At 46.7% G+C, this 25709-nt stretch overlaps 1 protein-coding gene across 2 annotated transcripts in view; it reads left to right on the plus strand.

The window, feature by feature from the left end:
* Window positions 1–17518, plus strand: part of PABPC1 (poly(A) binding protein cytoplasmic 1) — a 169388-nt gene extending 151870 nt beyond the window's left edge. For both annotated transcript variants that reach the window (XM_063924208.1, XM_063924207.1), the window contains 14 exons: window positions 3423–3616; window positions 3695–3810; window positions 4079–4218; window positions 4373–4467; window positions 4788–4925; window positions 12069–12164; window positions 12451–12720; window positions 12799–12889; window positions 13930–14043; window positions 14620–14777; window positions 15012–15096; window positions 15191–15321; window positions 15584–15683; window positions 17109–17518. In XM_063924208.1, the coding sequence (XP_063780278.1) occupies window positions 3423–3616; window positions 3695–3810; window positions 4079–4218; window positions 4373–4467; window positions 4788–4925; window positions 12069–12164; window positions 12451–12720; window positions 12799–12889; window positions 13930–14043; window positions 14620–14777; window positions 15012–15096; window positions 15191–15321; window positions 15584–15676 (1721 nt within the window). In that variant the 3' untranslated portion in view covers window positions 15677–15683; window positions 17109–17518. The remainder of the gene's footprint in view (window positions 1–3422; window positions 3617–3694; window positions 3811–4078; window positions 4219–4372; window positions 4468–4787; window positions 4926–12068; window positions 12165–12450; window positions 12721–12798; window positions 12890–13929; window positions 14044–14619; window positions 14778–15011; window positions 15097–15190; window positions 15322–15583; window positions 15684–17108) is intronic.
* The last annotated feature ends 8191 nt before the right edge of the window (window positions 17519–25709 follow it).

Below are 25709 nucleotides of genomic sequence, written 5' to 3' on the forward strand. Positions count from 1 at the left end.
TATTGCATATACAACCCCCTTTTGTGCCTCCAGTGGCACTGTGGGATCTCAACGTAGTTCTGGGATTCCTCAAATCACATTGGTTTAAAACCAGTCAAATCTGTGGATTTGAAGCATCTCACATGAAAAGTGACCATGCTCTTGGCCCTGGCCTGGGCCAGGCGAGTGTCAAATTGGTGGTTTTTTTCTCAAAAAAGCCCATATCTGTTTGTCCATTCGGACAGGGCAGAGCTGCGGACTCGTCCCCAGTTCTCTCCCTAAGGTGGTGTCAGTGTTTCACCTGAACCAGCTTATTGTGGTGCCTTGCGCCTACTAAGGACTTGGAGGACTCCAAGTTGCTAGACGTTGTCAGGGCCCTGAAAATATAGGTTCCAGGACGGCTGGAGTCAGGAAAACTGACTTGCTGTTATCCTGTATGCACCCAACAAACTGGGTGCTCTTGCTTCTAAGCAGACTATTGCTAGTTGGATGTGTAATACAATTCAGCTTGCACATTCTGTGGCAGGCCTGCCACAGCCAAAATATGTAAATGCCCATTCCACAAGGAAGGTGGGCTCATCTTGGGCGGCTGCCCGAGGGGTCTCGGCTTTACAACTTTGCCGAGCGGCTACTTAGTCAGGGGCAAACACGTTTGTAAAATCCTACAAATTTGATACCCTGGCTAAGGAGGACCTGGAGTTCTCTCATTCGGTGCTGCAGAGTCATCCGCACTCTCCCGCCCGTTTGGGAGCTTTGGTATAATCCCCATGGTCCTTTCAGGAACCCCAGCATCCACTAGGACGATAGAGAAAATAAGAATTTACTTACCGATAATTCTATTTCTCGGAGTCCGTAGTGGATGCTGGGCGCCCATCCCAAGTGCGGATTATCTGCAATACTTGTACATAGTTACAAAAATCGGGTTATTATTGTTGAGCCATCTTTTCAGAGGCTCCGCTGTTATCATACTGTTAACTGGGTTCAGATCACAGGTTGTACAGTGTGATTGGTGTGGCTGGTATGAGTCTTACCCGGGATTCAAAATCCTTCCTTATTGTGTACGCTCGTCCGGGCACAGTATCCTAACTGAGGCTTGGAGGAGGGTCATAGGGGGAGGAGCCAGTGCACACCACCTGATCCTAAAGCTTTACTTTTTGTGCCCTGTTTCCTGCGGAGCCGCTATTCCCCATGGTCCTTTCAGGGATGGGCGCCCAGCATCCACTACGGACTCCGAGAAATAGAATTATCGGTAAGTAAATTCTAATTTTTTTCCTAGTGGAAACAGCCCCCTCTGCAAATTCCTGGATCAAGTGATCGGGAATCCTACCTATCTTTCCAGTTTGAACAGGTGTTCAACCCGGTAAGCTGTGGAGTGTGAACGGAAGCTGTGTCAATGCGACATGGCTCCCGTTCACAGTGAATGGAAGGGCGGCGCAGTGCCGCCCTTGCCGCGTCACTAGCAGCGTCACCAACCCGGCAATATGCCGGGTTGGTGAACGCTGTGGGAAAGGGGGCTGTAGCACGGGTCGCAACCGTGTCAGGCTCCAGCCTGCAACCTGTGCTACAGGTGGAAAAGGGGCATTACTGAGAGTAATCAGGTAGCCCACGTGTATGTGGCCCAGAGCTAGGGAGGAGTCTGTCCTCTGCCTCTTGCAGCATTGTCTGCCACAGCCTGCTGCAGTCGCTGTGTCTTATGACTATTTGCAGAGAGTTGAGAGAACATGTCTGCCATCCAGGGAGTTTAACCTCTGTACTTATGAGGACTCGAAGTATAATAGCTGCTCTACCCCTTTCTAACACCCATATCTGGAGTGTTGGAGGAGCTGTGTGCCTGCTGCTGGAAGCAGTGGAAGGCACCAAAAAGTTGCTGGTATTGCTCTGAGGTAGCTCTGCCCTCTGCAGTGGCGTCAGAGCTATACACTTATTTATACTGGCAAATCTCCTCCTTTTGATGTAAAACATAATATAAATACCTGTTTTCACAACTGCTTACCAGTGTACACAGGGGGCTATAGCGGGTCCCGTATGCTACCCCTGCGTTTTTGCCGCACCAAGAACTGGGGGACCACCCTAGCGGGGACCCAGGTTTGTACTCGCCACTGCTGTCACCTTGAGGCAATGTTAGGGGTGTACTGCGTGCTGTGATTGTGACCGCTAAGGCGCAGTGCCCCACTGTACAACAACCTCTCAGGACGGTGGTCCTGCAGCGGGGAAGCGGCTGACACCTCACAAGGCCGTTGACCCCCCCCTCCTCCTCCCACAGTGCAGGTATTCTGTTGCCCAAACAGCATACCAAACATAAAGATTTAAAAGAAACTGAAGAAAACTCTTGGAGCTGCAGAGATGTGCATCCTCTCCTGAGGGCACTGTTTTCCAAACTGCCTGTGGTATGAGGCATAGAGGGGAGGAGCCAGCACACCCAGTTGAAGAAATTTAAAGTGCACCAGCTCCTTTGGACCTCGTCTATACCCCATCATACTAAGTCTCCCCAATTACCCCATCATACTAAGTCTCCCCAATTACCCCATCATACTAAGTCTCCCCAATTACCCCATCATACGAAGTCTCCACAATATCCCTTATGGATGCTAGAGAAATACCAAGCACTGCCAACTGGGACACTGTTCAGTTACGTTGGCACTTAGTAATTGTAACTACAATGGAATAATTTTAATGGTACTCAAACTGATAACTTATGCACAGTAGTTTCCCTGTAGTGTTTGGACTGGCTCCACTGATTTTGATTGGCATTTCTGGTATGCCTTGTGTGACAAACCTTTGTCTGGTCAGCACAAGTTTTTTCCTGGTCTTGATCAGTATACTTAACCACTCTATAGGAAATACCAGCTTGTACCCCATTTATAGTAATTTTTTTTTTTTTTTTTTTTTGCTGGAAAATTTTTGCCATGAGCAAACCAGTTACCCCTGTCCAGTTTCATGGAATGTTAACCTGTAGAATCTCACCTATATAAGCCCCTTTCAACACTGATATTTTGCTTTTACTTGGGTTTGTTCTTTCATTGAGCCAATCGCCTCTTCCCATGTCTCTATGACCTCTTGTCCTGTGGAGGAATTATACACAAAAGGAAGTTAACTTGTTTTGATTTACTTCTGCTTATGGTAACTGTTTTTTTTTTTTTATGGTTTACTATACATATGTAGCTCCCTCTTATCTTGGGCATTTTCTCACCTATTTGCTCTGTTCACAATATAGGAAGGTATAGCATACATTTGATGCAAATATCTGCATCAGAGCATTGGGGTCTAAAGTAAACACCATGTGACTGTACAGCTGAGGGTGTTTGTCATCTGAGTCTATCCTATACTGTCTGATTCTACGCAGAGCTACAATCATATTTATCCTTGTGCAGGTCCTTGTCACCAGTGGTTAGTGGAACTGTATATTGGATTTTTTCACTAAAATGTGTATGGTCTCTTTACAGCTGAGCGTGCTCTGGATACCATGAACTTTGATGTCATAAAAGGCAAGCCTGTCCGCATTATGTGGTCTCAGCGAGACCCATCTCTTCGAAAGAGTGGAGTTGGCAATATTTTCATCAAAAACCTTGACAAATCCATTGATAACAAAGCTCTCTACGATACATTTTCAGCCTTTGGAAATATCCTGTCTTGTAAGGTAAGTCATTTTGTCTCTCTTCCTTTGGTATCTATAGATTACATGTGCAGGTATAACCTAACTGTCAATGTGTTACAGGTCGTATGTGATGAAAATGGATCAAAGGGCTATGGATTTGTACATTTCGAGACCCAGGAAGCTGCAGAAAGAGCCATCGATAAAATGAATGGCATGCTTTTAAATGACCGCAAAGTGTATGTATAACTTTAGTTTCCTTTGTCTGCTACCTAAGGAATTTGATATGCAGTACCGTGGAATTTGTGTACCTGTGTCACTATACCTGGTTGTGTACTTTTAGCTTATAAAAATGGCTGCTGCAGTTGTGTACTGATGAAGCATTCATGAGAATGCAATTTATTATCCTGAGAATCAGCATATCAGTTATGTTGGTTCAACTGAGCGTATGCTCCTTGTGCTTTTGAATAAGTGTTACCTATAATAAATCCAGCGTTTTCTCCAAAGGTTTGTTGGTCGTTTTAAATCGCGCAAAGAGCGAGAAGCTGAACTTGGAGCCAGAGCTAAAGAGTTCACCAATGTTTATATCAAGAACTTTGGGGAAGACATGGATGATGAGCGGCTTAAGGAAATGTTTGGCAAATATGGTAAGGGATTGAAGAGATGGGGCTAAAGTTCTAGAGCATTTTCTGCATGGGCAACTTAAAGTTTAAAGCTCTTCCATTTGCATCTAGTGACCCTTTAGCTTAGGGTAATTGATGTGGTCATTCCTGTGCTAAATGCATGTCTACCTCATTTTAGGACCAGCGCTTAGTGTTAAAGTTATGACTGATGAAAGCGGGAAGTCTAAAGGATTTGGCTTTGTCAGCTTTGAGAGACATGAGGATGCACAAAAAGTAAGTTCAAATGTTGCAAAGTGATCAGTGTTTTAGTTCTGACTGCTACAGTTAGTATAAGTGTGTCAGATTCGATCTTTTATTAATTTTAAGCAAGTTTAATGCTTTGCCTTAAGTTTAGGAGAATGGAAAGATGTTATATAATTGGTGTTGGGTGTTAAACAGCCATGAGCTGAAAATAGTTTGCGTTTAAAGCTAAATCCTTCAGCTTCTGATTAGTATCCGTGTTCTCCCACTTTCCCAAGGAGAATGACATGAGTCTTTTGCTTATGACTTGCATACATTGGCATATAATTAACTAGTCTCCCTTTCTCTGTAAGGCTGTGGATGAAATGAATGGCAAGGATATGAATGGCAAAGCCATTTATGTAGGTCGAGCCCAGAAGAAGGTCGAGAGACAAACCGAGCTTAAGCGAAAGTTTGAGCAAATGAAGCAGGACAGAATTACCCGGTATCAGGTAAGTCATGTGGTGCATATGTTACTAGTGTCTGCACAGAACTCATAATTATGTGGATCCCAGTCACCCATTTAAAAAAATACCTAAATATCTACCCTGCATGCCCCTGAAAAGTTTCAGACCTACCCATGTACCCCTTTTATGACATTACATCTCCACATCCCCCTTACAGTAAGCATGTGGAGTGAAAAAAATGTGTGGGGTACCAGGCACCCCTCACTTTTTAAAATGGGAGTCCCCCTCCACTGTTTCTGGGTTCCGTCACTTATTATGAGGGTTGAGGGCAGGCAGCAGTTGGTACAGTGCTGTTGTCAGGTGGCAGCTTGGGCAATGCTGGGGGCAGGTAGCAGTTTGGTTAGAGGGGGTTGGGGTAGAATGTGGGTGTAGAGGCTGAGAGAACTTTGGGTAGATGGGAGTAAGGGCAGGCAGTGCTGGAGGAAGAGAAGGGTATGTGCAGATCGCAGACAGTGCTGGGGGGCAAGGAGGGGGTTAGGGGTATGCAGTGCTTGGGGGTAGAGGCAAGGTTAGACAGCAGCTGTAGCAGTAGTGAGCTATGAGGTCTTTAGGGGCAGTCAGCAGGTAAGGGTAGATGGGGGCAAGGATGGATGTGGCAGTATTGGGGATAAGTAGAGGGGTTAGGGGCAAGCAATGCCTGGGTGTAAGTAGAGGTTAATACTACATAGTGGTTGTAGCAGCCCGCCAGCCACACTCGCTGTTTACATTTGTATTGGCTGCGTTGCCCCCAGCCACCCCTCCTGTCACAGCACCAAACACTCTCCCACTAACTGCTTACTTGAATCCTCAGGCAGGGAAACTAGTAGGCTGTTGGGAGTGTCCAGGAAAGGCGACAAAGGGCTAGCACCACAATCACCTTTTTCTCTGACGTCCTAGTGGATGCTGGGAACTCCGTAAGGACCATGGGGAATAGCGGCTCCGCAGGAGACTGGGCACAACTAAGGAAAGCTTTAGGACTACCTGGTGTGCACTGGCTCCTCCCACTATGACCCTCCTCCAGACCTCAGTTAGAATCTTGTGCCCGGCTGAGCTGGATGCACACTAGGGGCTCTCCTGAGCTCCTAGAAAGAAAGTATATTTTAGGTTTTTTATTTTACAGTGAGATCTGCTGGCAACAGACTCACTGCAACGAGGGACTAAGGGGAGAAGAAGCGAACCTACCTAACTGGTGGTAGTTTGGGCTTCTTAGGCTACTGGACACCATTAGCTCCAGAGGGATCGACCGCAAAACCCGACCTTGATGTTCGTTCCCGGAGCCGCGCCGCCGTCCCCCTTACAGAGCCAGAAGCATGAAGATGGTCCGGAAAATCGGCGGCAGAAGATTTCGGTCTTCACCAAGGTAGCGCACAGCACTGCAGCTGTGCGCCATTGCTCCTCATGTACACCTCACACTCCGGTCACTGATGGGTGCAGGGCGCTGGGGGGGGGGGGGGCGCGCCCTGAGGGCACTATTACACACCTTGGCTGGCAAATCTACACCATATATAGTCCCAGAGGCTATATAGGTGTAAATTAATACCCCTGCCAGAGTTTCAAAAATGCGGGAGAAGTCCACCGAAAAAGGGGCGGGGCTATCTCCCTCAGCACACTGGCGCCATTTCTCCCTCACAGCTCCGCTGGAAGGAAGCTCCCTGGCTCTCCCCTGCAGTCTACAACTACAGAAGGGTAAAAAAGAGGGGGGGCACTAAATTTAGGCGCAGTATATATATATATATAGCAGCTATAAGGGGATATAATTCAGTTAGTCCCTGTATTATATAGCGCTCTGGTGTGTGCTGGCATACTGTCTCCCCAAAGGGCTTTGTGGGGCCCTGTCCTCTGTCAGAGCATTCCCTGTGTGTGTGCGGTGTCGGTACGGCTGTGTCAACATGTTTGATGAGGAGGCTTATGTGGAGGCCGAGCAGATGCCTATAAATGTGATGTCACCCCCTGCGGGGCGGGACACCTGAGTGGATGGACTTATGGAAGGAATTACGTGAAAGTGTCGACTCCTTACATAAAAATTTGACGACATGCCAAATGCGGGACAGCCGGCTTCTCAGCTCGTGCCTGCCCAGGCGTCTCAAAGGCCATCAGGGGCTCTAAAACGCCCGCTACCTCAGATGGCAGACACAGATGTCGACATGGATACTGATACCAGTGTCGACGACGAAGAGACTAATGTAATGTCCAATAGGGCCACTCGTTACATGATTGAGGCAATGAAAAATGTATTACACATTTCTGATATTACCCCAGGTACCACAAAAAAGGGTATTCTGTTTGGGGAGAAAACTACCAGTGGTTTTTTTCCCCCTTCTGAAAAATTAAATGAAGTGTGTGAAGTAGCGAGGGCTTCCCCCGATAAAAAATTGGTGATTTCTAAAAGGTTACTAATGGCGTACCCTTTCCCGCCAGAGGATAGGTCACGTTGGGAGACACCCCCTAGGGTGGATAAAGCGCTCACACGCTTGTCAAAGAAGGTGGCACTACCGTCTCCGGATACGGCCGCCCTAAAGGAGCCTGCTGATAGAAAGCAGGAGGCTATCCTGAAGTCTGTATATACACACTCGGGCATTATACTGAGACCAGCTATTGCTTCAGCATAGATGTGCAGTGCTGCAGCTGCGTGGTCAGATTCCCTGTCGGAAAATATTGACACCCTAGACAGGGACACTATATTGCTACCCATAGAGCATATAAAAGACGCAGTCTTATACATGAGATGCACAGAGGGATATCTGCCGGCTGGCATCTAAAATAAGTGCAATGTCCATTTCTGCCAGGAGAGGGTTATGGACTCGGCAGTGGACAGGGGATGCAGGTTCTAAAAGGCACATGGAAGTTTTGCCTTATAAGGGTGAGGAGTTATTCGGGGATGGTCTCTCAGACCTGGTTTCCACAGCAACAGCTGGAAAGTCAGCATTTTTGCCCCATGTTCCCTCACAGCCTAAGAAAGCACCGTATTATCAGGTACAGTCCTTTCGGCCCCAGAAAAGCAGGCGGGGAAAAGGCGTGTCCTTTCTGCCCAGAGGCAGAGGTAGGGGGAAAAAGCTGCAACAAACAGCCGGTTCCCAGGAGCAAAAGTCCTCCCCGCTTCCTCCAAGTCCGCCGCATGACTGTGGGGCTCCACAGGCGGAGCCAGGTACGGTGGGGGGCCGCCTCAAAAATTTCAGCGATCAGTGGGCTCGCTCACAGGTGGATCCCTGGATCCTTCAAAGGTGCCCCTACTTCAACAAGGACGGGGTTACTTAGGTGGCACTACCCTCTCCGGATACGGCCGCCCTGAAGGAATCTGCTGATAGAAAACAGGAGGCTATCCTGAAATGTATATATATACACACAGGTGTCATACGGAGACCGGCTATTGCTTCAGCCTGGATGTGCAGTGCTGCTGCTGCGTGGTCAGATTCCCTATCAGAAAATATAGATACCCTAGATAGGGACACTATATTGCTAACCGTAGACCATATAAAAGACGCAGTCTTATACATGAGGGATGCACAGAGGGATATTTGCCGGCTGGCATCCAAAATTAGTGCAATGTCCATTTCTGCCAGGAGACAGGCGGAGCCAGGTACGGTGGGGGCCCGTCTCAAATTTTTCAGCAATCCGTGGGCTCGCTCACAGGTGGACCCCTGGATTTTTCAAATAATATCTCAGGGGTACATGCTGGAATTCGAGACGTCTCCTCCCCACCGTTTCCTCAAATCTGCCTTGCCAACCGCTCCCTCAGACAGGGAGGCAGTGTTACAGGCAATTCACAAGCTGTATTCACAACAGGTGATAGTAAAGGTACCCCTACTTCAACAAGGAAGGGGTTACTATTCCACAATGTTTGTGGTACCGAAACCGGACGGTTCGGTGAGACCCATTTTAAATTTGAAATCCTTGAACACATATATAAAAAAATTCAAGTTCAAGATGGAATCGCTCAGGGCGGTTATTGCAAGCCTGGACGAGGGGGATTACATGGTATCCCTGGACATCAAGGATGCTTACCTGCATGTCCCCATTTACCATCCTCACCAGGAGTACCTCAGATTTGTGGTACAGGATTGTCATTACCAATTCCAGACGCTGCCGTTTGGGCTGTCCACGGCACCGAGGGTATTTACCAAGGTAATGGCCGAAATGATGATTATCCCGTACTTGGACGATCTACTGATAAAGGCGAGGTCCAAGGAGCAGTTGTTGGTCGGGGTAGCACTGTCTCTGGAAGTGCTACAACAGCACGGTTGGATTCTAAACATTCCAAAGTCACAGCTGGTTCCTACGACACGTCTACTGTTCCTGGGGATGGTTCTGGACACAGACCAGAAAAAAGTTTCTCCCGGAGGAGAAAGCCAAGGAGCTGTCATCTCTAGTCAGAGGCCTCCTGAAACCAAAACAGGTCTTGGTGCATCACTGCACGCGAGTCCTGGGAAAAATGGTAGCTTCCTATGAAGCAATTCCATTCGGCAGGTTCCATGCAAGAACTTTTCAGTGGGACCTGTTGGACAAGTGGTCCGGATCGCATCTTCAGATGCATCGGCTGATAACCCTGTCTCCAAGGACCAGGGTATCTCTGCTGTGGTGGCTGCAGAGTGCTCATCTTCAAGAGGGCCGCAGATTCGGCATACAGGACTGGGTCCTGGTGACCACGGATGCCAGCCTTCGAGGCTGGGGGACAGTCACACAGGGAAGAAACTTCCAGGGACTATGGTCAAATCAGGAGATTTCCCTACACATAAATATTCTGGAACTAAGGGCCATTTACAATGCCCTAAGTCAAGCAAGACCCCTGCTTCAAAACCAGCCGGTACTGAGTCAATCAGACAACATCACGGCAGTCGCCCATATAAATCGACAGGGCGGAACAAGAAGCAGGATGGCGATGGCAGAAGCCACAAAGATTCTCCGATGGGCGGAAAATCACGTGTTAGCACTGTCAGCAGTGTTCATTCCGGGAGTGGACAACTGGGAAGCAGACTTCCTCAGCAGGCACGACCTCCACCCGGGAGAGTGGGGACTTCATCCAGAAGTCTTCCAAATGCTGGTAAACCGTTGGGAAAGGCCACAGGTGGACATGATGGCGTCTCGCCTCAACAAAAAGTTACAAAGATATTGCGCCAGGTCAAGGGTCCCTCAGGCGATGGCTGTGGACGCTCTAGTGACACCGTGGGTGTACCAGTCGGTTTATGTGTTCCCCCCTCTGCCTCTCATACCAAAGTACTGAGAATAATAAGAAGACGAGGAGTAAGAACGATACTCGTGGTTCCGGATTGGCCAAGAAGAGCTTGGTACCCAGAACTTCAAGAAATGATATCAGAGGACCCATGGCCTCTGCCGCTCAGACAGGATCTGCTACAGCAGGGGCCCTGTCTGTTCCAAGACTTACCGCGGCTGCGTTTGACGGCATGGCGGTTGAACACCGGATCCTAAAAGAAAAGGGCATTCCGGAGGAAGTCATTCCTACGCTGATTAAAGCTAGGAAAGAAGTAACCGCAAACCATTATCACCGCATTTGGCGAAAATATGTTGCGTGGTGTGAGGCCACGAAGGCCCCAACAGAGGAATTTCAGCTGGGTCGATTTCTGCACTTCCTACAGTCAGGAGTGACTATGGGCCTAAAATTGGGTTCCATTAAGGTCCAGATTTCGGCTGTCGATTTTCTTCCAGAAAGAACTGGCTTCACTGCCTGAAGTTCAGACATTTGTAAAGGGAGTGCTGCATATTCAGCCCCCTTTTGTGCCTCCAGTGGCACCTTGGGATCTCAACGTGGTGTTGGATTTTCTAAAATCACATTGGTTTGAACCACTTAAAACCGTGGATTTAAAATATCTCACGTGGAAGGTGGTCATGCTATTGGCCTTGGCTTCGGCCAGGCGTGTGTCAGAATTGGCGGCTTTGTCGTGTAAAAGCCCTTATTTGATTTTCCATATGGATAGGGCAGAATTGAGGACTCGTCCCCAGTTTCTCCCTAAGGTGGTATCCGCTTTTCACTTGAACCAACCTATTGTGGTGCCTGCGGCTACTAGGGACTTGGAAGATTCCAAGTTACTGGACGTAGTCAGGGCCTTGAAAATGTATGTTTCCAGGACGGCTTGAGTCAGGAAAACTGACTCGCTATTTATCCTGTATGCACCCAACAAGCTGGGTGCTCCTGCTTCTAAGCAGACTATTGCTCGCTGGATCTGTAGCACAATTCAGCTTGCGCATTCTGCGGCTGGACTGCCGCATCCTAAATCTGTAAAAGCCCATTCCACAAGGAAGGTGGGCTCTTCTTGGGCGGCTGCCCGAGGGGGTCTCGGCTTTACAACTTTGCCGAGCTGCTACTTGGTCAGGGTCTAACACTTTTGCTAAATTCTACAAATTTGATACCCTGGCTGAGGAGGACCTTGAGTTTGCTCATTCGGTGCTGCAGAGTCATCCGCACTCCCGCCCGTTTGGGAGCTTTGGTATAATCCCCATGGTCCTTACGGAGTCCCAGGATCCACGTAGGACGTCAGAGAAAATAAGATTTTACTCACCGGTAAATCTATTTCTCGTAGTCCGTAGTGGATGCTAGTGGGCGCCCATCCCAAGTGCGGATTGTCTGCAAAACTTGTATATAGTTATTGTTAACTAAAGGGTTATTGTTGAGCCATCTGTTGAGAGGCTCTGTTATATTTCATACTGTTAACTGGGTATAGTATCACGAGTTATACGGTGTGATTGGTGTGGCTGGTATGAGTCTTACCCGGGATTCAAAATCCTTCCTTATTGTGTCAGCTCTTCCGGGCACAGTATCCTAACTGAGGTCTGGAGGAGGGTCATAGTGGGAGGAGCCAGTGCACACCAGGTAGTCCTAAAGCTTTCTTTAGTTGTGCCCAGTCTCCTGTGGAGCCGCTATTCCCCATGGTCCTTACGGAGTCCCAGCATCCACTACGGACTACGAGAAATAGATTTACCGGTGAGAGAAATCTTATGCATAAAATGTGCTATAGTGCGTATTTGCGATCATGTCCCCTTATAGGCCTATTGGAACGCTACTCCTTGTCAACTTACCTTTGCTGCTGGAGCCCATGCAGAGAATTGGGAAAGTGCACTATCCTCTTGACCTTCACTAGCTTTTGCCTGTACTGGTGAGGTCTCCTCTAATGGTCGCTTATCCATTGTTTTCTTTAGGGTGTCAATCTCTATGTTAAAAACCTTGATGATGGTATTGACGATGAGCGACTGCGAAAAGAATTCTCGCCTTTCGGTACAATCACCAGTGCTAAGGTGAGCTTATTTTGATTGTCTGGGTAATGCTACAAATCATACATGCCTAAACTGTGTAACCATATACCTTACATTCAGCTTCCTTTTTTAAAAGCAGATATGTTGACTACTTTCCATTTGCTGATATTTGAATAGCTGTAAAAATTGTTTTTGGGCTTTAATTGGCATGCTTTGCGGAGATGAGCGTTAACAAGGCGTTACTTTAGGAGAGTCTCTTGAACAAACCTCTCCAGAAGGGAAAGAAATTCCAAAAAAGACTTTCAGTATGCTGTATCTAATCTTGCAGGTAATGATGGAAGGTGGACGCAGCAAAGGGTTTGGCTTTGTGTGCTTCTCGTCGCCAGAAGAGGCAACAAAAGCAGTCACAGAAATGAATGGTAGAATTGTAGCCACCAAGCCCCTGTATGTTGCTCTGGCACAACGCAAAGAGGAACGACAAGCCCACCTCACCAACCAGTACATGCAGAGGATGGCTAGTGTCAGGGCTGTACCCAATCCAGTCATCAACCCTTACCAGCCACCACCCTCCAGCTATTTCATGGCCGCTATTCCACCGGTATGTTTAAATGACGTGAGTCTTGCACTTAAATGTTATGCAAATGGAATATTTGGGGTTAAACTGCTTTCTCTTTAGGCTCAGAACCGTGCTGCATACTATCCGACTGGACAGATTGCTCAAGTTAGGCAGAGTCCCCGCTGGGCAGCTCAAGGTGTTAGGCCTCACCGTAAGTTATTTTTCAAATGTTTTAAAGTGAAAGTAATGACTTCCTCCAATATCCCATTACTAATGCACTCAGTTTGACTTCAAGGTGCAGGTTTCAAAAACCTCATCTGATACTCTTAGGCAGTGGTTCACAAACTTTTTGAATCACGGCGCCCTATAGTATATTTTATTTTCAGGGCACCCCTAGGCCAAAAGTTTCTTATTGAGAAATAAAAATAAAAAAATCTTAAAATGAGTTAATTGTGTTTATACTGTCATCTTTAGGTTTAATTATGTGGTGAGGGACATGGTTTGCTTCTGTTTGTACACATATTTTATGATTGGCAGCCACCAGCACTGGTTTTGTATATTACATTGACCAGAAATAATTTTAATTTATCCTGGACCACCAATCCATGGCACCCCTGCAAGTGTCCTGAGGCACCCCAGGGTGCCACAGAACACTGTTGGAGAACCACTGCTCTAAGGACTTGATTCTTTGTGAAACGAAAGTTTAGAAACATTGGGGGAGATGTGGTAAATGGCAAATGCGCTATAACAAGTGCTGTTTCACACTTAGGTGGGAGTTCAGTTGCTTCTCCTAGTGGTCGCCACTAGATGGTGCCCAACAGAGCAATTCAATTGTTGCTCCATTCAGGCGTTGGAAGATGCATTTCAGCTTGCAGCCCCCCCCCCATATGCAGATACCACCAGATAAATCTTTTTTACATCTGCAGATTTACCTGGTATGTGTACTAATCTGTGGCTGGATTGCTTCTGTTGAGCTGCACACCATATCTCGCGCATGCTCAGTGGTTCTGGTCAGGAGGTATGACTCTGCGCTAGGCTGCTGTGCTCTGGGTCTGGCAGGGATCACCAGAAAGGGGAGTTCTCTCCCCACTCCTTTGGCTGAGAATTGTAATACATCTTGGTGTTGCTTCCTGCTTTGCCTTGATTACAGCGGCTATAATACAGCTCCCCATTACCTACCAAATCTTCTGTGTAGAAATGTCCCTTTTATTACTGTGCAGCAAGTGAAAAAAAATTGTGTTCCCTTTACAGCATTCCAGAATATGCCAGGAGCCATCCGAGCGGCTGCTCCAAGGCCGCCAACATTCAGTACAATGAGACCAACATCATCTCAGGTCCCACGTGTGGTATCAGGTCAGCGTGTTGGTAAGGGCTGCAGCTCTTTCACATGGTCACCCCAAGTGGCTTAGTTTTGTTAGAGCTTTTGGGTCATAGGAACATATTACCTGGTTGGCAGCGCATATTGCTCGTGGAAAGCTGAGCAAAATGTGGCCCGTCGGAGCAATTGTTTGTGAGCTTACAAATATATATAGAGCTTGCTTTACTATAAGCCTCCTATTCTGTTTAGTATTTTATTTAATGTTGTGTGATAGGGCAAAAAGCCCTCTTAATAGGTAAATGTATATTTTCCAGAATGTACTGTGTTCTTTGGCCAAAGAGAGACCATATAACTGTATCATTAGTTATCCGTGAGTAATGTCTGTCCATTGTAAGGTCATAGCTCCTGCTGAGCGGTTGGAGGAAGCTGCGTAGTAGGGGAATATAACCAGATAGAAAGGAGTAATATACAGGATTTACTTACAACCGTTTCCTGAACTCAGGCTGAAGGGATAGTGCCTGGTCCTTAAGACAGTATGTAGAATGTAGGTTAGTCATGACTGTCTTATTGACTGTATTGTCATGTAAATGCATAACTGATATATATATTTTTTTATCATACAGCAAATACATCGACCCAAACAATGGGTCCTCGGCCTACAGCGGCGGCTGCTGCAGCGGCAACATCTTCCGTGCGCTCAGTTCCTCAGTATAAGTATGCCGCTGGAGTCCGCAATCCTCAGCAGCACCTTAATACTCAGCAGCAAGTCGCTATGCAGCAGGTAAGACCTGCTCCTAAACGCAATAGTACGGTCAGTTGCTTTGTTACTTGTTGGATGCTTTGATTAACCAAACCTCTCAGTATAAGACTTCCACCAGCTACTGTACTGAGAGCTCCAGTTCTTAATAAGGATCTCTTATGCTGCTTATGCCTAGGATTTTTTTCCATTAGTATTTCTGTTGTGTACTTGTGCCAGTAAGTCAGATTCCTAATGAGTGCATTTGTCTTCTTCCAGCCTGCTGTCCATGTGCAAGGGCAAGAGCCCCTGACTGCCTCTATGCTGGCCTCTGCTCCTCCGCAGGAACAGAAACAAATGCTTGGTATGTGACTTCCGTTACTTTGTAACCTCTGCATAGAGCACCTTTTAGAGTGTCCAACTTGACCATTTTTTTATTTTCTCTTTATTTTTTATAGGTGAGCGTCTCTTCCCGCTGATTCAAGCCATGCACCCCACTCTGGCTGGTAAAATTACTGGGATGTTACTGGAGATTGATAACTCTGAACTGCTCCATATGCTCGAGTCTCCTGAATCCCTCCGCTCCAAGGTAAGAACTTGTATACCTTATTTGTATCAGTCCTAATTTCAATACCCAGAGCTGAGCAGTTGCAATGTACAATTGTGCTTATTCCCCAGTAACTACAGAAAAGCAACAATGAAGATTTGCCTGTTTTAGGGAAAATCTGCTATGTTGATAGCAGCAAATTGCTGGAGAAAATGGGTCAAACGCGGACACCTTGCCTCTATGAATTACCACTCATTAGTCCAGGGTATAAATTCTGATGTAACCGCGTTACTTCTCATTTCAGGTTGATGAAGCTGTTGCTGTGCTGCAAGCCCACCAGGCCAAGGAAGCTGCACAGAAAGCTGTGAATAACGCTACTGGAGTGGCAGCTGTCTAACATGCATGTAAGTTGCAGCAGCTTATCTTAAAAATCTCACATGACGGCTGTAGGTGGAACCAGTTCTGTTGCACAGTCTTTTACCTGAAAGGGTGTACCTGTCAGACTTGCTTGTCCTCCAGTTTGTCCTGACTACACTAGTACATACAAGTAGATCATAGTAAGAACTATGGGCTGTGGTGGTCCCTACTATACTAAGCAATTGTTAAGGTCATTAAGACCTAAATGTAATCTGCAATATTTCAAAGATACAGCAGGTAGAAAGCAGTATTCAGGCAAATCCAGGTGTTAAATTGCTGCTTTAAATGTAACGACTCTCACTACTGGCAACATCTAGGGAAGCCAATTCCGCCTCGTTTTCAATCCTCGGGATTCTAGATTGAAAAAAATCTCGATGCCAGGATTGAATAAACCAGTATGTGGGTGAGGCAGCAGGTAGCCAGGTGATGCCAGATGTCCTGGTGCTCTCCCTCCACTGTTTCTGCTCACCTATTGGTGTGGGTCTGCATGTTCTTGGGTAATCATGTGAAAGGAGGTGATGGGGGTTCTGGTGGTTGCAAGGAGACAGTGGGTCCCGTTTCTTGCAGTGGGTGGAGTTTGTGGGGATATTCCTCTTTAGCATGGGTGTCCTTAAGTGGTCTCGGGGGCCCAGTTTAAGGGAACTGCTGGACTCCCAAATGAAGAGCCAGCTAGGTTGTGACTGCACAGTCCAGCCACTTGGAATGCAGTCCTACAGCACAGGAGTTTAGAGGAAACCAGAGCTGAGCAGCAGGGGGGACAGCAGAGTGGGATCTGCCTACTGGAACCATCTAGAGCAGGCTTTCCCAACCACGGTCCTCAAGGCACACCAACAGTGCAGGTTTTAGTGATATCCAGGCTTCAGCACAGGTGACTTAATTAGTAGCTCAGTTACTTTGATTTCGCCATCTGTGCTGAAGCCTGGATATCACTAAAACCTGCACTGTTAGTGTGCCTTGAGGACCGTGGTTGGGAATGCCTGATCTAGAGGAAGCAGCAGGGTATCTGGCACTTGTAGCAACTGTGGGTTCAGTAGTGCATTCTGGTGGCTTTAGGAGCTCTTGGCAGAGACTCTGGTTCATGCTGGGAACCAGCAGTGGGGACATACGGCAGGAGACAGCCAAACAGCACCCACAGTAGCAGCACACAGGATACAACAGGCACCACTGGGGATTGGAGACATTAATCTCTGCATTTGTAGCCAAAAATCACGGGATTTACCAGCATCTCACATGCTAATTATGTTTGGGCCTAAATCTTCAAAGCTAAAGCACCAGTATTTAATTAAGGACATTAGTGTATATAAATTGGTCCACTTGTGGGTTTTGTTTTGTCCTTTGAATGGACATCCCGTGTTCAGAGTCCAATTCGGTACACTAATTGCTTCCTGGTTTTTTTTTCTTTCCTTTCCTAGGCAAACGGGAAACGTCAAAAAAACTTCCAGTTCGTTGGAGGAAAATATCAAAACATGGAAAAATTTAAATATTGCAAAAACACGGCAAAACATAAAATCAAATAAAAAAGGAAAGGAAACGTCAATGCTTACGTACAGACAAATGCCAGGTCTGGCATATCACTGCTAGTCCTAGATATTTAAAAAACAAAAAAAATTGCAAAATGTAAAAACAAACAATGGTTTTTTTAGACCTGGGGGAAGGCATTTTGAACACAGTACGAGAAGTTAAGCATTCCTTTCTTTGATTTTGTAATTCTTTACTGTGGAAAAGCTCAGAATTTCGCCACTTGATAGCTTGTGGGAAAGATAGCTGGGCAAAGACATAATTTGGATTATAAAACTATTACTTTAATAAAAATTTAAACATTGCTTTGTGTTGTGACTTCTACGTCAATGGGTTTTCTATATAATTTGTCCAATATAAATTGCAGTCTTCATCCAGAAAATATAGGACAGAGGGAACATGCTTAATCTTAATCAGCCCTTATAATAGCTGTATTTGAACTGGAATAAAATGTTCATTGTTGGATTGTCTAAATTACTATAGATTTTCCCATAGATAACCCATTCTATGTTAATTGCAAACGAGGTATCCAATTGGTGGGCTGAAAGGTCATTCATGAGGAAATTGTAGCTTATGGTTTACGAATACCCTTTTCTCGAACGTCCGAGAGGATGCTGGGACTCCGTAAGGACCATGGGGATAGACGGGCTCCGCAGGAGACATGGGCACTTTAAGAAAGACTTTGGATCTGGGTGTGCACTGGCTCCTCCCTCTATGCCCCTCCTCCAGACCTCAGTTTGATACTGTGCCCAGAGGAGATGGGTGCACTTCAGGGAGCTCTCCTGAGCTTCCTGACAAAGTATATTAGGTTTTTTATTTTCAGGGAGCCTGCTGGCAACAGACTCCCTGCATCGAGGGACTGAGGAGAGAGAAGCAGACCCACTTCTGTGAGTTTCAAGGCTCTACTGGACACCATTAGCTCCAGAGGGAGTCAGAACACAGGTCTCACCCTGGAGTTCGTCCCGGAGCCGCGCCGCCGTCCTCACAGAGCCAGAAGATAGAAGTCGGGTGAGTATGAGAAGAAAAGAAGACTTCATGATCTTCACTGAGGTAACGCACAGCAGTGCAGCTGTGCGCCATTGCTCCCACACACCTCACACATGGCAGTCACTGTAAGGGCGCAGGGGGGGCGCCCTGGGCAGCAATATAAACCTCATTTCTGGCAAAAAAGATATATATACAGCTTAGGCACTGTATATATAAAGAGACCCCGCCAGTTTTTATTATATTTAAGCGGGACAGAAGCCCGCCGCCGAGGGGGCGGGGCTTCTCCCTCAGCACTCACCAGCGCCATTTTCTCCACAACACAGCTGAGAGGAGGCTCCCCAGACTCTCCCCTGCTTATCCACGGTGAAAGGGGGTTTCAGAGAAGGGGGGGGGGGGGGGCACATAATTGGCAGCAAAGAGTATTACAGCACTACTGGGTAAACACATTGTGTTTTTCCTGGGGTATTAGCGCTGGGTGTGTGCTGGCATACTCTCTCTCCAAAGGGCCTTGTGGGGGAACTGTCTTCAGATAAGAGGATTCCCTGAGTGTGAGGTGTCGGTACGTGTGTCGACATGTCTGAGGTAAAAGGCTCTTCTAAGGAGGAGATGGAGCAAATGTGTGTAGTGTCTCCGTCGACAACGCCGACACCTGACTGGATATGTGGAATTAAGTGCGGAGGTAAATTTATTGCACAAAAGATTAGAGAACAGACAGGGAATCTACCCATGTCTGTCCCTATGTCGCAGGGACCTTCAGAGTCTGAAAACGCCCACTATCAAAAATAATAGACACTGATACCGACACGGAGTCTGACTCCAGTGTCGACTACGATGATGCAAAGTTACAGCCAAAACTGGCAGAAAATTATTCAATATATGATTATTGTAATAAAAGATGTTTTGCATATCACTGATGACCCATCTGTCCCTGACACGAGGGTACACATGTTTAAGGGGAAGAAAGCGGAGAACATTTTCCCCCCTCTCATGAACCAAATGAATTGTGTGAAAAAGAGCAGGAATCTCCAGACAAGAAACTGCAGTTTCCCAAAAGAATTCTCATGGCGTATCCTTTCCCTGGTAGGGCCAGGATACGATGGGAATCCCCCCCCCTAAGGTGGACAAGGCGTTGACAGGTTTACCCAAAAGGTAACGCTGACATACCAAGATACAGCTACCCTCAGGGATCCTGCAGATAGCATGCAGAAAAGTACTTTGAAGTCCATTTACACACATTCTGGTACACTACTCAGACCGGCGATTGTGTCGGCAGGGGTTTATAGCGCTTAAGCAGTGTGGACAGATACCTTATCAGCGGAGATTGAAACCCTAGATAAGGATACCATGTTATTGACCCTAGGATATATAAAAGATGCTGTCTTATATATGACATGCTCAAAGAGACATTGGTCTACTGGGTTCTAGAGTCAACGCTATGTCGATTTCTGCAATACATGTCCTGTGGAACATGCAATGGACAGGTGATGCCGACTAAAAGAGGCATATGGAGGTTTTACCTTACAAGGGTGAGGAATTGTGTGGAGAAGGGCTCTCGGACCTGGTCTCCACAGCTATAACTGGTAAATCTAATCTTTTGCCTTATATTCCCTCACAGCCTAAGAAAGCACGACATTATCAAATGCAGTCCTTTCGGTCGCAGAAAAACAAGAAAGTACGAGGACCGTCCTTTCTTACCAGAGGTAAGGGCACAGGGTACAGCTAGTCCCCAGGAACAGAAGTCCTCCCCTCCCTCTACTAAATCCACCGCATGACGCTGGGGCTCCGCTAAGGGAGTCCGCCCCAGTGTGAGCACGTCTTCAACTCTTCAGCCACATCTGAGTTCACTCACAGGTGGATCCCTGGGCAATAGAAATTGTGTCTCAGGGTTACAAGCTGGAATTCGAAGAGGTGCCTCCTTGCTGGTTTTCCTTATCGGCCCTACCGTCTTCTCCCCCAGAAAGGGAGATAATATTAAATACAATTCACACATTGTATCTCCAACAGGTGGTGCTCAAGGTTCCCCTCCTTCAACAAGGAAGGGGATATTACTCAACCTTGGCTGTAGTCCTGAAACCTGGACGGTTCGGTCAGACCTATTTTAAAATTAAAGTCTCTGAACCTATACTTGAAAAGGTTCAAATTCAAGGTGTCATCGCTCAGAGCGATCATCGCCAGCCTGGAAGGGGGGGATTTTATGGTGTATCTAGACATAAAGGCTGCATACCTTCATGTTCCCATTTATCCACCCCATCAGGTGTACCTGAGAATTACGGTACAGTATTGTCATTACCAATTTCAGGGTAATTGGCGGAAATGATGGTGCTCCTACGCAAGCAAGGAGTCACAATTATCCTATACTTGGAAGATCTTCTAATAAGGGTGAGATCAAAAGAGCAGTTGTTGAACAGTGTGTCACTTTCACTGAAGGTGTTACAGAAACCCGGCTAGATTCTCAATATCCGAAGTCACAGTTGGTTCCTACGACTCGTCTGACCTTCTTGGGCATGATTCTGGATACAGACCAGAAAAGGGTTTTTCTTCCGATTGAAAAAGCTCAGGAACTCATGACTCTAGTAAAGAACCTGTTGAAGCCAAAACAAGTGTCAGTGCATCATTGCACTCAAGTCCTGGGAAAAATGGTGGCGACGTACGAAGCCATTCCCTTCGGCAGGTTCCATGCAAGGACTTTCCAATGGGACCTATTGGACAAATGGTCCGGGTCACATCTGCAAATGCATCAGCGGAATACTCTGTCCCCCAGGGCCAGGGTATCTCTCCTGTGGTGGCTGCAGAGTGCTCACCTTCTAGAGGACCGCAGGTTCGGCATTCAGGATTGGATCCTGGTGACAACGGACGCGAGCTTCCGAAGTTGGGGAGCAGTCACACAGGGAAGATATTTCCAAGGCCTTTGGTCAGGTCAAGAGACTTGTCTTCACATCAACATCCTGGAACTAAGGGTCATATACAATGCCCTACGTCAAGCGGAGACCTTACTTCGCGACCGACCAGTTCTGATCCAGTCAGACAACGTCACCGCAGTAGCTCATGTAAACCGCCAGGGCGGCACAAGGAGCTGAGTGGTGATGGCGGAAGCCACCAGAATTCTTCGCTGGGCGGAGAATCATGTAAGCGCACTATCAGCAGTGTTCATTCCGGGAGTGGACAACTGGGAAGAAGACTTCCTCAGCAGACATGACCTGCATCCGGGAGAGTGGGGACTTCATCAGGAAGTCTTCGCACAGATTGCAAGTCGGTGGGGACTGCCCCAAATAGACATGATGGCGTCCCGTCTCAACAAAAAGCTACAAAGGTATTGCGCCAGGTCAAGAGATCCTCAGGCGGTAGCTGTGGACGCCCTAGTGACACCATGGGTGTTCCAGTCGGTCTGTGTATTCCCTCCTCTTCCTCTCATACCCAAGGTGTTGAGAATAATAAGAAAAAGGAGTGAGAACAATAATCATTGTTCCGGATTGTTCTCCAATAAGAAGCAGAGAAAATAGTTCATAGGCATAATCTTAATCACACCCAACAAGAGATAGACATTGTCATTGTGGTCTTAGTGCTAGGAGACATCACCTCAATCAACTGTAATACACATGTGAAAGGCAGCGCAGAGAGACCTATGTAACCATGTTTTTTGTAAACCACAGGTGAAAGGAGGGGGGGGGGGAGGAGCATCATGAAAACGTAACCACGCTGCCCATGTTTTAGAGAAAGTGGAGGATCTACTCTCCACTATACTAGACAGGAATTCCATCTGGTATGTGTTCCAGATGTTCATTTTAATAGCAGCCATGGACGGAATCGTATCGGATTTCCAGTGGAACGCAATCCTGCACTTCACCGCACTGGTGATGTGCCAGATTAGTCTCTGATCCGCCATATCTAAACCCTGGATCTCCCGTGGGAGACGGAAAAAGGAAGGAGAGAAGGCGATCCTAGAGTTAGTTATATTGAAGATCAAACTTTTGACCGCTCGCCACAATGTAGAGATTTTTTGGCATTCCCAAAATATGTGGAGCAGGGTGCCCTCCATCCCACAACCCCTCCAGCAAAGGCCCGAAGAGTTAGGGAATATATGCTTCAGTCGAGATGGAACTAAATACCATCTCGCATAGATTTTATGAGTTTTCTGTCTCACTGCCATTTTCGGAGGCTACCATACCTCGTCTAATTTGGATCTGTGTCAGTTCCCAGCTGTTCCTGGAAATCTGTTTCCCAAGCAACCTCGTGTTTGGCCAAAGGGGGTTGTTTGTACTTAAGCATCATCTGATATAGCGTAGAGATAAGACCCTTAGACGAGGATCGGCGGAGGCAGAGCCTCTCCAGAGCAGATCCGGACCAAACTCCAACTCTCAGAGACCAGGCAGAGTGAAAGCTACGCAGCTGTAAATATTGGAAAAAACATTGGTGCGATAAGTTGAATTTGTCCTGAAGGGCGGCAAAATCTGGAAATCCTCGTAAGGGAATTTAATCATTAATGAACAGTAAGTTATGAGATTTCCAGTTTCTATAATTATGGTGGCCAATACCCTCAGGGAATGCAGGATTATCCCAGAGGGGGTAGAGCGTAGGAGGGGAGGCGACCAACGAAAAGGTCTTACAAAGCCTATCCCATAGAGAGTTAAAGCAACAGATGGGAAGCGGGACAAATTGGGTGGCCGCTGAGCTCGAGGAATCCAGAGCAAAGTGGAAACCGAAGTCAGCTGTGTAAGTGCAGATTCAAGCTGTTCCCAACGTCTAGTGGAGCTAACTACATGCCATTGAGTGGCCTGCGATAAATGAGCAGCATAGTAGTAAAGCTTAAAATTTGGGACCCCCAGACCTCCCTCCTTGGCCCCACTATTTAAAGTTTTAAGTCGGACTCTAGGTCTCTTGCCAGCCCACAGGAACAAAGACAGCTTTGTTCCTGTGGGCAAGGGTATCGTAAAAGACGTGCAAGGGTATCGTAACTGGAAGGGCTTGAAAGAGCAATCGGGGCAAGACATTCATTTTTAAAGCATTCGTTCTGCCTGTCCAGGAGATAAACTGTTGCGACCATTTTGTGAGATCTGCTGATATTGAATTGATAAGTCTAGGAAAACTGGTTGGGAGTACTCTTTAGTCAGGAAGATCCCCAGGTACTTCATATGTAAATGTTTCCATCTGAAGAAGCTTGAGGCCAAGGACTGTCTAAGCGGGCCAGGGAGGTAGAAATCTAAAACTTCCGATTTCGAATCGTTAATCTTGAAGTTGGAGATGACACTTAAATCCTGTAAAATCTGGAACAAATTGGGAAGGGAGATAAGCAGATTAGACACAGTGCGGAGGATATCGTCCGCATATAAGGAGATTTTATATTCATCAGGGCCAACCGTAATACCAGAGACATCCGGGCAACCACATATTTTGGAAGCTAGGGGCTCTACCATGAGGGCAAAAATAAGAGGGGATAGGGGGCAGCCCTGCCTAGTGCCATTGTGTATCGCAAAAGGTTGAGAGGAGCAACCATTGGCTAGTACACGGGCCGTGGGAGAGTTGTATAGTGCATTAATTCCCGATAGGAAGTTATCCTTAAAACCAAATTGTGCCAGGGTCCTATGCATGTATAACCAGGAGATGCGGTCAAAGGCCTTTTCCGCGTCCAGGCCCATGACCAAAGGGGGTTTTAGAGATATTGATTGGATAGTATCGACCGCTCTTCTAATGTTGTCATAGGCTTGTCTACCCGGCATGAAACCCACCTGATCTGGATGGACCAGATGTGATATCACCCCAGCGAGACGGTTAGCCAAGATCTTTGCAAATAATTTTAAATCTGAGTTTAATAACTAAATGGGCCCTATAATTGCTGCAATTAGTAGGGTCTCGGTCGGGCTTCGGGATGACGACTATTTCCGCCGTAGTAGTGGCGCTATCAAAAGAGGATCCGGACAAGATATAATTAAAAAAGTCTTTCAGGAAGGGAGTAAGGAACTGCCTGAATTTCTTATAATACAATGCCGGGAGCCCGTCCGGCGCTGAAGAGTTTTTGAGCGATTTAATTATAGAATCAATTTCTGTATTAGTGATTTCCATATTAAGGGAATGGAATTGCGTTGCCGACAGTTTTGGAAGTGAGTAGCTAGAAAGGAATGCGTCCATACGGTTTTGCAATTCCGCAGCATCAACAGGGTTGGGTAAATTATACAGAGTTTGGTAAAACTCTTGTAAGCTATTAGCTATCTTTTGAGGGTCGTAGATTGGATTATTCTGGGCGTCAGTAAGGCACAGTATCCTACTACTTTGTTTTCGGGAACGAAGTCGGGCGGCCGGGAGAGAATCTGCTTGATCGCCCTTAGCATAACATTTATACTGCAACTATCTCATCGTTTTAGCAGAGAGAATCTGGTGCTACTGTACTTTGAGAGCTAAGAGTTTGCTATATATTGAACATTTAGGATTATGTTGATGCTTGCGCGTAAGAGCTTCGACCTGGCGTTCTAGACTCTCAATAGCTTGTGCATCTTTCAGTTTCTGAGCTTTTGCCAGGGAAATAAAGTGCCCTCAACTAGAAGCCTTGTGAGCTTCCCAGATTATGGCGGGGGAAACCTCTGGAGTGACGTTAAATTCAAAGAAATCATCCAGTGATTTCCTCGTCTGTTCTACAAATTCCCGTTTCAGGAGGAGTGAAGAATTCAATCTCTACCGGAAAAAGGGAGGTGAGAGCTGCGAAGAGGCCATAAATAGTGAAACTGCTAGATGATCAGACCATACTACAGGAGTGACCCGGGCCTTAGACAGTCCTTGGGTGGAACCACCATCAATTAGAAACAGATCTATTCTAGAATGGACTCTGTGTGGGACTGAATGAGTATAGGTACGCTCGGAGGGGTATAAAACTCTCCAGGCATCAAAGAGATCCTGTGAGGAGATTGAGTCGGCCAATCGTTTGGCTTCTCTAATTGTGGCAGGGCTCGGCTTCGTAGAGTTGGAGCGGTCCCAGTGAAGATCCGGCACTGCATTCCAGTCACCTCCCGACCCTTGGAAAGTTTAGTCAGCCATGGAAAAAAGTCTTTGTGGAAAGAACCCTGCTCCATATTTGGGGCGTAGACTGAGGCTACCTTCAGGTAGGACTGCCCCAGACTTAGTACAAGGATATTAAAACGTCCCTTCGGGTCAGAGAAAGATTGGTCAACTGAGCAAGAGAGCCCATGGTGTAGGAGAATTGCTGTCCCTTTTTGCTTATCTGCCGATGAATAAAAAGCCTGGGGTAAGCCCGAGAGGACAAGGATGGGTGAATAGATTTGAAGTGTGTCTCCTGCAAGAGGACTATGTCAGCCCTTTGTTTCTTAAAAAATTGAATTGCCATAGTCCTTTTGCGAGGAGAGTTCAAACAGTTAACATTTAACGTCAAGATACTCAAACTCATGGTGGATACCAAAAGAATGAAAGATATTCAATATGCCTTAGAAATCTAAACCAGGAGTGAGAATGCACAGGGAAAGAGAAGGGCAATGTATGTATGGGAAAATAGGGAAAAACAAAAA

Source organism: Pseudophryne corroboree, chromosome 5 (genome assembly GCF_028390025.1).
Source record: "Pseudophryne corroboree isolate aPseCor3 chromosome 5, aPseCor3.hap2, whole genome shotgun sequence".
Classification (NCBI taxonomy): Eukaryota; Metazoa; Chordata; class Amphibia; order Anura; family Myobatrachidae; genus Pseudophryne; species Pseudophryne corroboree.